The sequence below is a fragment of the Sciurus vulgaris genome (assembly GCF_902686455.1).
Source record: "Sciurus vulgaris genome assembly, chromosome: 8".
In the NCBI taxonomy this organism is placed as follows: domain Eukaryota; kingdom Metazoa; phylum Chordata; class Mammalia; order Rodentia; family Sciuridae; genus Sciurus; species Sciurus vulgaris.
This window is the reverse complement of record NC_136468.1, coordinates 95519750-95535910: the sequence shown is the minus strand read 5'-3', so window position 1 is coordinate 95535910 and position 16161 is coordinate 95519750. Positions and strand designations below refer to the sequence as shown.

The 16161-nt window shown below is 34.5% G+C and overlaps 1 protein-coding gene across 3 annotated transcripts in view; it reads left to right on the top strand.

The window, feature by feature from the left end:
* The window catches only part of DPY19L1 (dpy-19 like C-mannosyltransferase 1), a 108277-nt gene that overhangs the window by 56848 nt on the left and 35268 nt on the right, over positions 1-16161 (top strand). For all 3 annotated transcript variants that reach the window (XM_079151745.1, XM_079151743.1, XM_079151744.1), the window contains exons 8-10: positions 953-1044; positions 5299-5398; positions 7546-7623. In XM_079151745.1, the coding sequence (XP_079007871.1) occupies positions 953-1044; positions 5299-5398; positions 7546-7623 (270 nt within the window). The remainder of the gene's footprint in view (positions 1-952; positions 1045-5298; positions 5399-7545; positions 7624-16161) is intronic.

Sequence of the window (16161 nt, the reverse complement as noted above, 5' to 3'; positions counted from 1 at the left end):
TTCTTCTTTATTATTACTGTAGCTCTTCAGATCCTTTGTGCTTTTAAATAAATCTTAAGAATCAATTTGTCATTACTGCTTCCTTCCCCAACATAAACACAACCTGTCTGGATTTTAGTTGTGATTGACTCTGAATCTCTAGATTAGTTTAGTGAAAATTTACATCCTGAATATATTGAATCCTGCATCCCATAAATATGGCTATATCTCTTTATTTGTATCAGTCTACTTTAATTTCTCTCAGCAGTGTTTTGTGTTTTACACTTTTGTTAAATTGATTCCAAGGTACTTAATGCTTTTGGGTACTGTTCTTAGTGCTTTTGTGTGTGCCCTTCAGTCTTTGAACTCTTCCCCTGGCCTAGGATTGCCTTGAACTTTTTTGTCCTCAGAAATAGAGTTAGCTATTTTCCAAGGAATCTTGGATCCTGTTTTTGAGAAAATGATATTTAGAGACCAGAGTCTGGGTAATAAACACTCCCATTTTCTCAAACATTAATCATTTCTGTGTGCTGGGAACTTTTGTACTTCTCTGGTTATTTTGGAATATATCATATATTGTTATTAACCAATAGTTACCCTATTTCTACTAAGCCCACTATTGGGCATGTATCCCAAGAAAATGAAATCATTTTATCACAGAGACACCTGCATACCCATGTTCATTGCAGCACTATTCACAGTAACCAAGATGCATAATCCACCAATGTGTCCATCAACCGATGAATGGAGAAGAAAAACATACAAGGAGAAAGACATCCTTGTATGTCTTTCCCAGTAAGATTTCTCACTTCCCAATTTTGCTGTTTGTGAAAAGCCCAATAACTTATTTTACAATATGTCATTTAAATTATGTGTGAGATTTACTTCTCTTTGCATTCATAAATACCAACTTCTGTGTCTTACTTAGCAAATTTAGCAAGTATGTCATACACTCTGAATGTTCTTTTTCCAGTGTACCCGTGTGATGTGGACACCACCTCTCCGTGAAAGCTTCTCGTATCCATTCCTTGTACTTCAGATGTTGCTTGTGACTCATATTCTAAGGTAATATACATTTAGCCTTAGGTTTTCTGATGTTTTCTTACCTTAAATAACTGAAAGTAGTATTTTTTAAGTTCCCATAATAAAAAAGCTAACATAATAAATTAATTTAGATGACCTTGTTATGTTGAATTTGTAAAGGCACTTCAAAAGTATAACTTGCAAATCCTTAGTACTAAAGATGTTTTCTCTGTCTGCCTTCTAGTCCTCTTCCTTTTTCTTAGTGGTCCACAGTGACTGCTCAAGGAGAGCTTTCACTTCTTCACTTACCCAAGTCTTTTTCTGTTACCACTACAGTCTCCCAAAAGTGGGCAGAAAGATGGGGAGACTATTTATGCTACACTTTAATCTTGTAAGATATAGTCCTTTGGAGCCAGGAACTCCTCACACAGTCATCATAATCAGGTACATTAACACAGGTAATTTGTCTTCCTACATTTGTTTAGTATCCCTGATGGTCAGATAGTAGGAATAGAAGGAAACCTCCTCAGTAGACCAGTGATATTCTAGGAGAATTCCTGAATATATTCAGAAGTTCAGGCCTGGTCTTCAGCCAAGGAACTAACAGGTTTAAGCATAAGTGAGAGTAGGGGAGAACATTTCCCCTTTCTGTTGACATACTGAGTTTCAGTATACATTGCCTTGCTTCAGAGAGTAAATATAAAACAAAATTGAGCCTATGGAAAAATAGAACAAACATGATAAAAATCTGAAGCTGTCTGGGCCTAAGAACACCCTTTAGTGGTCTGCTGAATTCAGAAGAAACTTATTGAAGTCTATCATGCTCCATAATTTCCCTCTGTAATGACCTCAGCAGGCATAGTGCTGGTACTGGCTTCTAGTCCCCTATGTCATGTCTTCAGACAGACCTTTCTCAGGTGGGATGGGAGATGACTTTGGTATTATCAGCTTTTTAAGTCTGTGAACTCCAGCTTTATTGTTGTCTCTTAAATCCTCTTTTATTATTAAATTTAAAGCTTCTGTAGCACCTTCAAATAAAGTGAACCTATATGAAATAATAACCTTTAGCTCTACCCTGTTGGTTCTGGGGCACCTCGAGAGAGAGTCCTCTTCTCAGACATTTCTAGAAGAAATGTTGCGCTATAAGAGAGTGAGTCACCATTGCTGGAGTGATTTTCCACATCCATTTCTTGATCTTAGCTTTATTCCCTGTGGTGAAGACACTGGCTTGCCCATCTGTCTCTCAATCTAGCTTTTCCTCTGCCTCTGTTCCTGTTGTAAATTCAGTGAAGGTAAACCTTGGCTGCTTCTTACATTCACTCACTAATCTGATCTAACCTGTGGAGCTGTGAATGGTGCTGCTCCAGTTGCTGAGTATTGCTTCCCTTCGTCCATCTGTGCTTAGTTAGAAGCTTGTCTTAATTTCTTGTTGCTGTGATAACAAATCACCACAAACTCTGATTTATTACCTTACAATTCTATCGATCAGAGGTCCTAAACCTCAAGATATTGGTGGAATCTCTCCTGAAAACTCTGGGGAGAGTCCTTTACCACTTGCCTTTACCACCCTTCATAGGCTGCCCGAGTTTCTTGGCTCAGGGTCACTTCCATGATCAAAGCCAGCAAATGGAGGATTGAAATCTCCTCCTGTCAGTTCACTCCAACACTTCTCTGCTGCTTCTTTTCTTACTTTTAAGAAACCTTGTGATCTGGGTGTGATACATGCCTGTAATCCCAGTTTCTTTCCTATAATCCCATTTTGAATAACTGTAAGAATCACAAAATTGAGGCCAGCCTGGGTTAAGACAGAAGAATCACAAAATTGAGGCCAGCTTAGGCAATTTAGTGAGACTCTCTCAAAATAAAAAAGGGTGCAGAGGTAGCTCAGTGGCAGAGCGCTGGGTTCAACCCCCAGTATTGCCAAAAAAAACAAAACAAAACCCTTGTAATTATATTGGGCCCTCCAGGTTAATCCAGATAATCTCCCTCTCTTTAGGTCAGGTGATTAGTAATCTTAATTTCATTTGCTACCTTAGTTCCCCTTTGCCATGTCCAGTGATGTGCTCAGGTTCTAGGAATTACGATGGGGCACCTCTGGAGGCCATTATTCTACCTGCCACAAATGGGGTTGCTCCAATGACTGTTTCCTGCATTCAGGGGCTGCTTTATGTTGGATTCTTCTTTGATTTGTACTCCAGGGACTTCTGTGACAAGCTCTTTCTTTGTATTTTCTTTAGTCTCCCAAAGAAATCATAAATTTTCATACTTGTTTTTATCTTGGTTGACTTCTTCCTTCTCATATTCCTGAACATGCTGCTTTCCCCAGTGCTGGTTCAGGTTCATCATCATCTTGATCCTCCTTAACACCTTCATTGGCTGCTCTCACTTAAGGGGACAACTTTTCTTATTTTTTTCCTTGTTGGCATGGCTCCCTACTCACCTGGTGTTACTGGTTGCTGAAAGTGGACTGGCTGCTTTCATTTTCCTTAAGTGACAGCAGCACTTTGGGAAATGCAGTCTTTATAGCTGGGAAACCACATCCTCCTTTCTGGATCTGTGTCAGACTTCTTGTCTTTCTTCCGAAGGATAATGACCTCATCTTCACTGGTCATCTACATTTTCTGGTATTTCATCTTTATTGTGGTCTCTTTTCTTCTTTGGAAGGACAGTTGTTTCCTCTATTTTCTTGGTTTCTATCTCTAGTAAAAGTCCCATAATATGAGAGGGAGGTGTGGGTGAGTGGCTTGGGTGAGCAAGAAGCAACCGAGCTGTGTTGAAGTATGCTGCAATGCTGAGGGAACTGTGATAAAACTGGAAAAGAAACTATTCCTAAATGCTGGTAATCAATTATTAGTAAGGTTAGCCGTATATTTTATTTTAACAAATTGATTTTTTTCCAGGTTTGAATTTTTAAGTATTTTTAGAAGTTTGGTTTTATATAAGCCACCTAATAACAGCAAGTCTTAGCCTTTTTTTGATTATTCTTGGCAATATTTATGTTTTCATTTCTCTTGTCTTGGGTCAGTGCTATATTGGTCATATCATCATCAGTTAGAATTCCATTGATTATCTCCCTCCAGTGCATTTTGTACCAGCTGCCAGATTAGTATTAAATGCTACTCCAGATCTGTAATGTCCCTTATTACCCATAAAATGGAAATACAGTTTTAGTATCCAAAAGAAATAGGGAGGAGCTAGGTGTGTAGCTCAGTGGTAGAGTGCTTGCCTTGCATGTTCAAGGCCCTGGGTTCCATATCCAGCATCATGGGGGAGAAATAAACAATAGGAATAAATTTTAACAAACTGTAGAGAATTGCTTTTTGCCAGAGACTTTCAAACTTTTTAGGTAGGATACAGTCTTATACATTCTGTTTCCTTCTAAATGCCTATATTTAAAAAAAAAAGGCTGGGTTTTGTGTAGTTGATTTTGTGATTCATTTAGGTTACCTGGAGTTTAAAAATAACTTCAGTTGAGTTAGAGGAGCAGAGAGGGATGTCCTTTGAGAAAGGACTATTTGAAGAAGCAAAGAAAGGCATTCTGTGGTGGTGTTCAGTGCCCCAGGGGGGTTTATCCTAAGGAGGATTGCTTTATTCTGTCCAAGCTGCTTACAGTTGGTATGTTCATGTGAACACTGTACTTCTGTGAAGGATGTTGGGTAGGTTTAAGGGCTTTGCACTGGCTCAGATTTAGGACAAAAGATGAATCATCTCACCCTCCTAAAATCTCCTAAATTGTAAGTCAGTATCAGCGTGAATCTCCTAAAGATGGCTCTAGAACTGCCCTCCCCCAGCCTGCTTTTGCCTCCATTTCAGTTTTCTATGTTCTACTTTTACAAGACCACCTTTTATCCCATATCGTCACAAATCCCCTCACCTGCTCAGCTCTGATTCTGAATTCTTGCACCATTTGTCCACATATTATATAGCACTTAGAATATACCATTTTATCATTTTTTTCATAGATATCTTCTGTCTCTCCAACTGATGAATCTATTAAATCAACATTTAAGGGTCTGATTATATCACCAAAATATAATTTGGAAAAATATTCAGTTTCTGTACTAACTTGAACAATTCTATGACAAGGCTTTGTGTTTTTACAGTAATAATGGCCAGTTATTTTTCACAGAAAATTGTAATTGGGTGTCAGGGGGTATAATTTCTAACACATTGGTTCATTTTATGTTCAGTTTATGTTATAACACATCACGATTGAGATGCTAATTTGCAATAGTTTGCAGCCATGCTGGACTCTTTTGTTGTTAAACTTACTGATATTTATTTTACCTTTTCAAGGGCTACAAAACTTTATAGAGGAAGCTTGATTGCACTCTGCATTTCCAATGTATTTTTCATGCTTCCGTGGCAGTTTGCTCAGTTTGTACTTCTTACTCAGGTAAGGTGATTGTATTTTTAAAATGATTTAAGCTTAGTGTGTTTGATTATGTGAACTCATTTGTATAACATTATAGCTGAGCTGCTCTGTGATTCTAAGTCCTAATACTTTCATTTAATGCTTTTAAAGAAAGTTCAGAGTAAAAAAAGTGCAAGATTTGTTATTAATGAGTATTAGTTGTTTACTTACTAGCAGAATGCATTTATGAACCCATTGTATAAAATGCTTATTTTTGTTACTCAGTGTTTGTGGGCTTAAAAAAGAACGGATGCAATAATTTTAATTATTTCTCTTAAGTAAACTATAGTATATCTCCTAAATAAAATGTGTTACTTTTATGAATCGTGCCTTATATTCTTACATGTAGGATAACTATACATAGGATAAGATGATAAATAGCTAATGAAATTCACGTTTTATAATTTCCCCTACCAGTTTGTAGTTTATCACGTCTTCATGGATTCATATCTCATTTCCAAATGTTAATATATAGAACAAGGTAGCCTATTCAGAGAGAAGTATATCATGTATTCATTTTTTTCCCTTTTGCTATTTTTTTATTATTATGCTACCATATTTATATAAAGCAGTTGATGAATTGCTTTTTAATATTCTTTGGAATGTTGCTTCAGTAATGAAGTCAGACCTGGATGTGAGTCTGAATTCTATTCATTAACTTCTTGACATTGACAGAAAACTTAACTTTTCTTAGTTTCAATTTTCTCATTTATAAAATAGAGAAAATAAAAGAACCCACTTTATTGGGTTGTGGTTAGCATCAGATGAGGTAATTTATGTAAGACTCAACCAAGTACCCAGTACTTAGCCAGATGCTTTCATCATTTTTTTTTTTTTTAAATAGACCTGATTTGTACTTACATCTTCTTTTGATCTTATCTTTTAGACTCCTTTGTCTTCTTTAGTTTGATGACATTTTACATTAGTTTTTGGCTTAAGTTATCCCTGATATTCCCTCTTTAAGATTCTATCATGGAGGTGTGCTATGTATTGCTTAGCCGTTGGAGTACAAAGGGATCCTTTCCATTGCTTCCAGTTAGTGGAGATGGCTTTCCTTTTGTGTGTGTGTGGCGGGGTAGGGTTGAGATGCCTCTGTGGGTCTTACGTTGAATAAGACTCCCCCACAGTTATTATTGTATAAAATATAATAATATAATATAAAACCTATGGGGAGTGTGTGTTGTTATCTACCCTTATGCAGTATGTTTTCCCCATGGTTAACTAGATGAAGAGACATCTTGGTTTGGATCTTGGTTTGGTGATGGTAGTTCTTTTGTTTGTTTTTACTAATGGGAACATTTGTTGTAGATTATTTGGAGATTAAAAACAATCCTTAATGATTGAAACTTATGTTTAAATATTTAGCTCTTTCAGTTCGTCCATGCTGTTTGTGTGGTAGGAGAGGCAAGGAATTTAATTTGAATGGCTTTCTCCATAAGAAGGGTGGAGAGGCATTGTCTGACATAATACCTCTTTATAAGAGATACAGTATCATCATTTAATTAATCCATCTAAATAATTCCAGTATTCTTAGAATTCTTGATAAATAATGCACAATTTTCTTCAAACTGCAAAATTAAAAATACTTATGAAGTGAAAGTACTCCTTTTAATTTGAAATTTGAAAAATTTGATTATAACTAATATTTGAATATTTATACTAATGAGACAGAACACTAATGGAGATACTTTTGAAGAATGACTAAAAAGCAGAAATCAATGTATTTTTACATAAACATGCTTTGCTTATTTTTGAGTCTTAATGTACCTCCCCCAATTATGTATTAATGGATATGTTATAAATTACATTTTCATGTTTTTTTATGGGTCAGGATGCTTTCAATTATACACGTTGATGATAGTCAACCTGATAGAAAAGTGAGTGTTGTTTTGGATAATCCACAAAGTAAATAATTCATATCTGAGAGAGCTGTATATGAGAGAAAAAATCAAGCACAATTTGCTATGTTAATATATTGACTATACTCAATAATAAAATTGGCTGATAAAAGGAAAATCATAAATGTAAATAAATTTAAGGCAACAAAATGATTTTTCTGCATTTTTTTAGCTATTTATTTTATATGTATCTTATTTTTATTTTTAACTTAATTTCTTTTTTAATTTCAGATTGCATCATTATTTGCAGTATATGTTGTGGGGTATATTGATATATGTAAACTACGGAAGATCATTTATATACACATGGTAATGATTTTTAATTGTTTCTTATAGTTTGATTTTAAAATGAACTTCTGACTAATATTTGATTTGTTTATTGTTGAAACTAGTTGTAAAATGATTCTATATGTAAGACAAGTGTTGTTCAAACACTGTAATATAGTTCACAGACCTCATTTTAAATAGGCCACCCAGAGAGTTATAATTTTGGTCATAGTATCTGATTGAGGTTGTACCTAATTTATACTTTTACCAGTAATTGCAATTCATGAAAAAAATTTGCAACGGTAGTACATTATCTGTGGAACTGTCTGGTAAAATGAAGTAAAGTGTGCATTCACTGGGCATCTACCACTAAGCATGTTAGATACGTAGGTAACTAGAATTAGAGGCTACAGCATTCATGTGGCTGGTCTTCTAACAACATGAGGAAGGAGAGGAGACAGGATAAACAAAGCCAAACGCACACCTATAATCCCGGTGTCTCAGGAGGCTGAGGCAGGCGGATCCCCAGCTCAAATGGTTTTGAGCCTCAGCAACTGTAAGGCTCTAAGCATCTCAGTGAGACCCTGTCTCTAAGTAAAATATAAAATAGGACTGGGGATGTGGCTCAGTGACTGAGTGTCCCTGAATTCAATCCCCAGTATAAAAAAAAAAAAAAAGAGTACGCTAAAAAGGTAAATTAGCGTGTTATGTTGGAGGATGATAAGGATTAAAGAAAAAACAAATCAGAATAGGGCAGATCAGTAGTGCCAGGGTCAGGGAGTATAAGATCCAGGTATCAAGTGAAGTGGTCAGGCCACCTCTTGCTGAGAAGAAGGAAACTGAGCAAGGATTGGAAGGAGGACAGGGAGGTAGCAAATATATATCATAGAGAATAATATTCTAGGTTGGTGGAATAGCTAGAGCAACAGTCTCATGACTGATGAGCTGATGTTGATGAATGTTTATCTTTTAAAAACATTCGTCTTCTATTATTTACATATATACTGAGATGTTTTCTGATAATCTTTTTTTAATACCTTTATTTTATTATTTATTTATATGTGGTGCTGAGGATCAAATCCAATGCCTCACACATGCTAGGCAAGCACTCTACTACTGAGTCACAATCCCAGCCCTTTTCTGATAATCAATGTTATTGTAATATGCCATTATTACTTTTTATTCTCTAGTAGTTGATAAACATAAAAGGACATTTAAGTATAGGGAAGTTATGGTTATGAACACAGTTACAAAATTAAAAACTATGAGTCTATCCTCCAAATGAAAAATAGAACCTTGTCATTACTGTGAAGTCCTGTGTGGCCTATAAATATCTTCTCACCTCTCTTGAGAGGTAACCACTGTTCTGCCTCTTTAAGTTGTTATTAGTTTGCTTTCCTTTGTAACTTAACTTTGTATGTATTCCCAAATAGCATATATTTTATTTTTAAATATTAGCATAGTTTTGGTTTGTACAAATGCTTTCCTTTTATGAGAATTGTGTTTTCACTCACATTTCTGAGATTTATATTGGTGTTCAGATATTTTCACTGCTTTATATTTTTCATTGTGTGAATGAAGTACAATTTATCCATTTTCTCATAGAAGGATATTTAGGTTCTTCCTTCTCTACCACCTGGACTTCTTTTTTTATTTCACTGTATTCTTATTCATATCTCCTGAGGCATATATATTAAGAGTTCCTCTGGAATATTTACCCTGTAGCAGACTTGCTGGTTGATAAATTATGGACATGTTCAATTCAAGAAAGACCAAATTGTTTTTCTAAAATGATCAGACTACTTCAAGTAGCAATGAGTAGCAGTTCATATTATTCTACTTTTTAAAAAAAATTTGTTCAATCTGGTTGGTATAAAATGGTATCATGTAACCTTAATTTACATTTTCTGATTCTCAAAGCTGAGCATCTTACGTTTATGAACCTTTGTGTTTCCATTTTTATGATATTCCTATTCAAACCTATCATCAGTTTTTCTCTTATATTCAAGAGAAAATGCTTTCTGTTTTAGTCAGAGCAGTATGATCCATTATTTTCATTTTTATGTTGATGCCGAAATTATTCCAGATCTGTCCAGCTGTTTGGACCAGCTTCTCTTTTAACTTGTCCTCATCATGCTTCACCACTTAAAAAAAGAACTGAATAAATATTAAGTATCATGAAATCTGCATCTTCTTAGATGATCCTGTGTATTTTTCCCTCCTTAATCTGATGGTAAATTGATATTAACTGATTTTCTAACATTAACAAAAAGACTTGCTTTTCTGGGCTAGACACTTTTTTTTATATATTGCTGAATACAATTTGTTATTGTTTCTGTAGGATTTTTAGATCTATTTTTGCGAGTGGATTCAATAGTAAATTTTTATATGTACTTGGCTAATTACTTTTCTAAACCAGTTAATACAGTTTTTAATAAATCAGAGTAAATGGTAAATGTTGAGAGTTCCACAGTCATGTAGTCACATAGGCAGCTATGGCTGAGTGCTTTGACTCAAAGTTATAGTTATCAAAGTACCAAACTTACAGATTTAATTTGTAGGTGAACCTTCTTAGGTAAATAATATATGGTTATGTGATTTACTAACTATTCTTGTTCTTTGTTCATTATTACTTTATAGTTCATAAATTTCTTACAGCCACAAATATATAGAATAGTCCCCCAAATAATTATTTTTACTTTTTAAAAAAATTGTGTTAAAATACATGTAACAGAATTTACCGTTTTAAGCGCTTTCAAGTTATAGTTCAGTGGCATTAAGTACATTAATATTGTTTTGCAAGTATCACCACTGTGTCTCCAGAAATCTTTTCATCTTGGAAAACTGAAACTCTGTACCCATTAAACACTAACTCCTTATTCTCTCACTTTTCCAGCCCCTAGAAACTACTATTCTACTTTTTTTTTTTCCCCTGGAAGTACAACTTTTCATTTCTCTGGTTGTACCCGATGTGGAGTCACACCATTCCTGCAATCGTATATGTATATAGGGTAATGATGTCTGTCTCATTCCACCATCTTTCCCACCCCTTGCCCCCTCCCCCCCCCCATTGCCCTCTGTGCAATCCAAAGTTCTTCCATTTTTTTACATTCCCCACCACCACATTTTGTATCAACATCCACTTATCAGAGAAAACATTTGGCCTTTAGTTTTTTGGAATTGGCTTATTTTGCTTAGCATGATATTCTCCAATTCCATCCATTTATTTGCAAATGCCATATTATTATTTTTCTTTATGGCTGAATAATATTCCATTGTGTATGTATACCACAGTTTCTTTATCCATTCATCTATTGAAGGGCATCTAGGTTGGTTCCACAATGTAGCTCTTGTGATTTGAGCTGCTATAAACATTGATGTGGCTGCATCTCTGTAGCCATTCTACTTTCTATCTCTATGTTTTTGTCTATTTTATATATGTCATATAAGTGGGATTATACAGTGTTTGTCTTTTTGTTGTTGACTTATTTCACTTAGTATGATGTTCTCAGGTTTCTTCCATGTCAGAGCATGTATCAAAATTTCCTTCCTCTTTTAAAATTGAAAAATATTCCATTGTTTATATTATTTTGTTTGTCCATTCTGTCCATGTTTTTGCTACACTAAATAATGGTGCAGTGAACATGAATGTCAAATATCGTTTAGGGTCCTTGCCTTCAGTTCTTTTCAGTATATACCTGAAAATGGAGTTGCTAAATTTATCATGTTTTAAACCTATCTTAAATTTTTTGAGAATTGTACTGTTTTCCAAAGCAGCTGTACCATTACATTCCCACCAACAGTACGGAAGGGTTCCGATGTCCCCATATCATCTCCAATGTTTATTTATTATTTAATTATAGCCATCCTAATGGGTATGAGGGTGGAATCTTGTTGTAGTTTTTGTTTTTTAATTAAAATACTTCATTTTGTAGAGCAGTTTTAAATTTACAATAACATTAAATGGAATAGTGTTTTCATATACCCACTCTTTCACTTATGCATGATCTCCCCAACTTTTGATATACTACACCAGAGTGGGATATTTGTTAAAATCGATAAACCTACAGTGGCACACACATATAAAATGACATATATCCATCATTATAGTTTTGTACAGAATAGTTTCACAACCCTAGAAATCTTTCTCTATGCTCTGCCTATTCATTTTACTCTCACCCCCTACTTCTAGTAACCACTGATCTCTTTATTGTCTCCTTAGTTTTGCTTTTTGCATAATGCCAAGTGTTTGGAATCACACAGTATATAGCCTTTCAGATTGGCTTCTTTCACTTAGTAAAATGCAATTAAGTTTCCTCCAAGTCTTCTTGTGGCTTGATAGCTCATTTCTTTGTGGTTCTGAATAGCATTTTGATTATGTGGATACATCACTGTTTATCCATTCTCCTGAAGGACATTTTGGTTAATTCCAAGTTTTGGCAGTTAATGAATGAAGCTTTTGTAAACATTTGCCTGCAGGTTTTTATGTAGGCATAGAGTTTTAATTCATTTGGGTAAAGGCCAAAGAAAATAATTGTTGGATTGTGTTAAAAGTATGTTTATTTTTTTAGGAAATTGCCAAATTGTCTTCCAAAATGGCTGTACCTGTTTGCATTGTCACCATCAACAAGTGAGAGTTCCTGCTTCTCCACGTCCTTGCAAGCATTTGGTGGTGGTAGAATTTGGATTTGGGCTATTCTAATAGATGTGTAGTGGTGTCTTATTGCTTCAGTTTGGATGAAGTCTTTTTATATACTTATTTTCCATCTCTGTATCTTATTTGGTGTGGTATCTTGAAGGTCTTTGGCCATTTTTTCATTGGATTGTTGGTTTTCTTATTGTTGAGCTTTAAGAATTCTTCGTATATTTTGGATATCAGTCTTTTATCAGATATATCTTTTCGGAATATTTTCTTCCAGTTTATGACTTGTCTTCTCATTCCCTTGACATTGACTTTCTCAGAGTAAGAGTTTTTAATTTTAGTGCAGTTCATTTTATTAATTCTTTTTTTGGAATATATTTTTGGTATTGTATCTGGGAATTCATAACCATATCTAAGGTCATCTAGGTGTCTTCCTATGTTAACTTCTAGGAGTTTTATAGTTTGGTAATGTACATTTAGATCTGTGGTCCATTTTGAATAAATTTTTGTGAAGGGTTTAAGGTCTATGTCTAGATTGATAGATATTTGTCATGTGGGTATCTACTTATTCCAGCACTATATGTTGGAAATACTGTTTTTGCTCCATTGTGCTATCTTTGCTCCTTTGTCATCTGTTGACATATTTTTGTATTTCTAGGCTCTGTACTTTGTTCTATTAATGTCTGTTCGTCTAGTTGTTCTTTTGTCTATTCTTTCACCAATCTGACGCTGACACTTGTCTAGCTTTATAGTAAGCCTTGAAATCAAGCAGTGTCAGTTTTTTCTATGTAAATATTGCATTGCTTCTTCTGAGTTTTTTGCATAACCATATGTCTTTAGAATCAGTTTGTTAATATTTGTAAAATAACTTGCTAAAATAATGACTGTGGTTGTTTTGAATATATAGATCAAGTTGGGTAGAACTGTCATCTTGAGAATATTGTATCTTCCTATCGATAAATATGGAATATCTTTGCATCTACTTAGCTTCTATTTGATATCTTTCATCAGTGTTTTGTAGTTTTCCTTGTAGAGATCTTTTGCATATTTTGTTAGATATTTACATTTTTAACTTTTGATGTTCAATTATAAATGGTAATGTGTTATAATTTCAAATTCTACTTTCTTCATTGTTGCCATATGGAAACACAGATGACTTTTCTATGATAACCTGTATCCTGCAACCTTGCACTAATCCCTTACTAGGTTCAGGAGTTTATTGTTGATTCTTTGAATATTGATTTTGTTATTCATGTTGACTAATCATGTCATCTGCAAACACAGTTTTAATTGTTCCCAACTTTTATACTTTTATTTTCTTTTCTTACTGAATTATCCAGGACTTTTAATATGATACTGAAAAGCAGTAGTGGATAAGAACCTCTTTGCCTTTTTCCTGATTTTGGTAGGAAAGCTTCCAGTTTCTCACCATTAACTATGTGTTAGCTGTAGTTTTTTTGTTAATTTTTTAAAATCACATTGAGGAAGTTTTTTTCTATTCCCAATATACTGAGAGTTTTTGTCATAATGAGTTGTTTAATTTTGTCAGATAATTTTTTCGTATGCATTGACCGATCATGTAATTTTTCTTCTTGAACCTGTTGATGGGTGTAAAGGATATATTACTTGGTCTTTGGAATTTTTTTTTTTTTTCACATAAGGGGGTTTATTAAGCAAACAGAGTGTCTCCTTGCAGGGTAAAAGAGAAAATGAGAGGAAAAGAAAGGGAAAGAGAAAGGGCGTGCGCTAGAGAGAGTGGAAAAGCGAGGAGGAGAAAGAAAGTCGGTCTTTGGATATTGAACCAGCCTTGTATATTTGGGATACATCTTTCTTCGTTCTGGTGTTTGATTCTTTGTATGCATTATTTGATTCAATTTGCTTATATTTTGTTGAAGTTTTTGCATCTGTGTTCATGAGAGATATAGGCCTATAGTTTTCTTGTAATGTTATTTTCTGATTTAGTATTAGGGTAATATTGACCTCATAGAATGAGTTAGGAAGTGTTTCCTCTGCTTCCGTCTTCTGGAAGAGATTGTAGAAAATTGTTCTGATTTCTTTCTATGAACAGAATGCTTAGGCATATTTGGAAGTGGTACTTTTTCCCTTTCCTTCTGCCATAAGCACAAAGGGATTTTCCTCTGATAGTCATTGCAAAGAACTAGTAGAGTTCTTGGAAGTAAAACAGAACTGTAGGCCCTTCCCTAAGACTGGGTTCACTAGAGTTTATAACTTTCAGAGTTGTCTATCCTGAGTCTCAGCAATCATCAGTTACAGTCTGGGTTTTCCTACCTCTACATTGGTTCCCAAAAGGGTACTGCTCATGGTTTTTTAGCCTAATACTTTCCTCAATTTTTAACAATATTTTTGTGCAGCCTTTAGATTTTTTTTCCATATTAAATGCATTTTTTGTGAATAGAGATAATTTTATTGCTTCCATTCCAATGTTAATGTTTTTGGTTTCTTTTTATTTCCTAATTTGGCAAAGAATCAGAGTACAAAATTGATACATAAAAATCATACAGCCACATCAATTTCATAGCATCTCAATTCACAATAGCTAGATTGTGGTACCAATTGAGATGTCCTTCAACTGATGAATGGCTAAAGAAACTGTGGTGTGTGTGTGTGTACACACACACACATACACACACACACACAGTGGAATATTACTCAGCCATAAAGAATAAAATTATGGCATTTGCTGGTAAATGGATGAAGTTGGAAAATATCATGCTAAGTGAAATAGACCAAGCCCAAAAAACCAAAGGCCGAATGTTTTCTCTGATAAGTGGATGATGTTGTATAACAAGGCAGGGTGGCGGGGAGGAAGAGAAGAATGAAGGAACTTTGGATGGTGTAGAGGAAATTGGGGTGTAGAGGAAATTGTAGAGGGGGTGGGGGATGGAAAGATAGTAGAATGAAACAGTATTACCCTATGCATATATATGATTACATGAATGATATGAGTCTACATTGTGTACAACCATAGAAATGAAAAGTTGTACCCTATTTGTGTACAATGAATCAAAATGCAGTCTGTAAAAAAAAAAATTTAATAAAATCAATTCACACCTTAAACAGAATACCTGTCTACATGAAACCTCTGATTTTTTTTTTTTTCTGACAAGATCATTTTCTCTCAAAATATTTACCCTCTTATTTACTGACAAAATTTCACCTCCATTTGCTCAAGCCCAAAGTTTTTCTCCCTTTCTCTTCTGCTTATACACCCTACATCCAACTGTTAGATCTGGCTTCCAAATATGTCCAGATTATATTCACTTCTCTCCAATGTTACTGTTATAATCCTGACCAAAGTGGGTCAGACTCATACAATGAAAGCAACAAAACACTGCTAAAAGAAATTAGGAAGACAAATTCTTTAAAGCCTGCTTTTCAGTTCTAAGCTCTTTTCTCTGTTGTTAGTATCCTCCCTTTAAACACCCCGTCCAACTCCTTTCTTCTGATCTTCTTACTCTCGGGTCCAGGTCCTGAAGGACTTGGTGCTTTGAATCTGGAAGCTCCAAATGGTGCTGTAGATTGAATTGGAGATAGTGTGATTTAAATTTTATAACTTTGAAAACAAAGCCAGAGTTATAATGTTTTTCATATTTAATGATTCTGAGACATTTATCTCACTAAAAGCCTATATGCCCATTCTGATCAATGGTAAGATCATTCTCAGGATTTTTTTTTTTTTTTTAAAGTAAGTTAGTGTGTATTTTACTAACTTCATTTCCAATATTTCTTAAGATTTTTAGAGCTTCATTTCTTAGTACTACCTTACATTTTCTTTTCAGTATTCTTGGCATTGTTTTGCCTGATTCTTGGTCATAAGTGTTTTTTTTTTTTTCAAAGTAATATTATTTTCATAAATTATGTAAAAATTGATTGGAGAAACACGTGCAGTAGGGATAAGCAGTTCACACATAAAACAA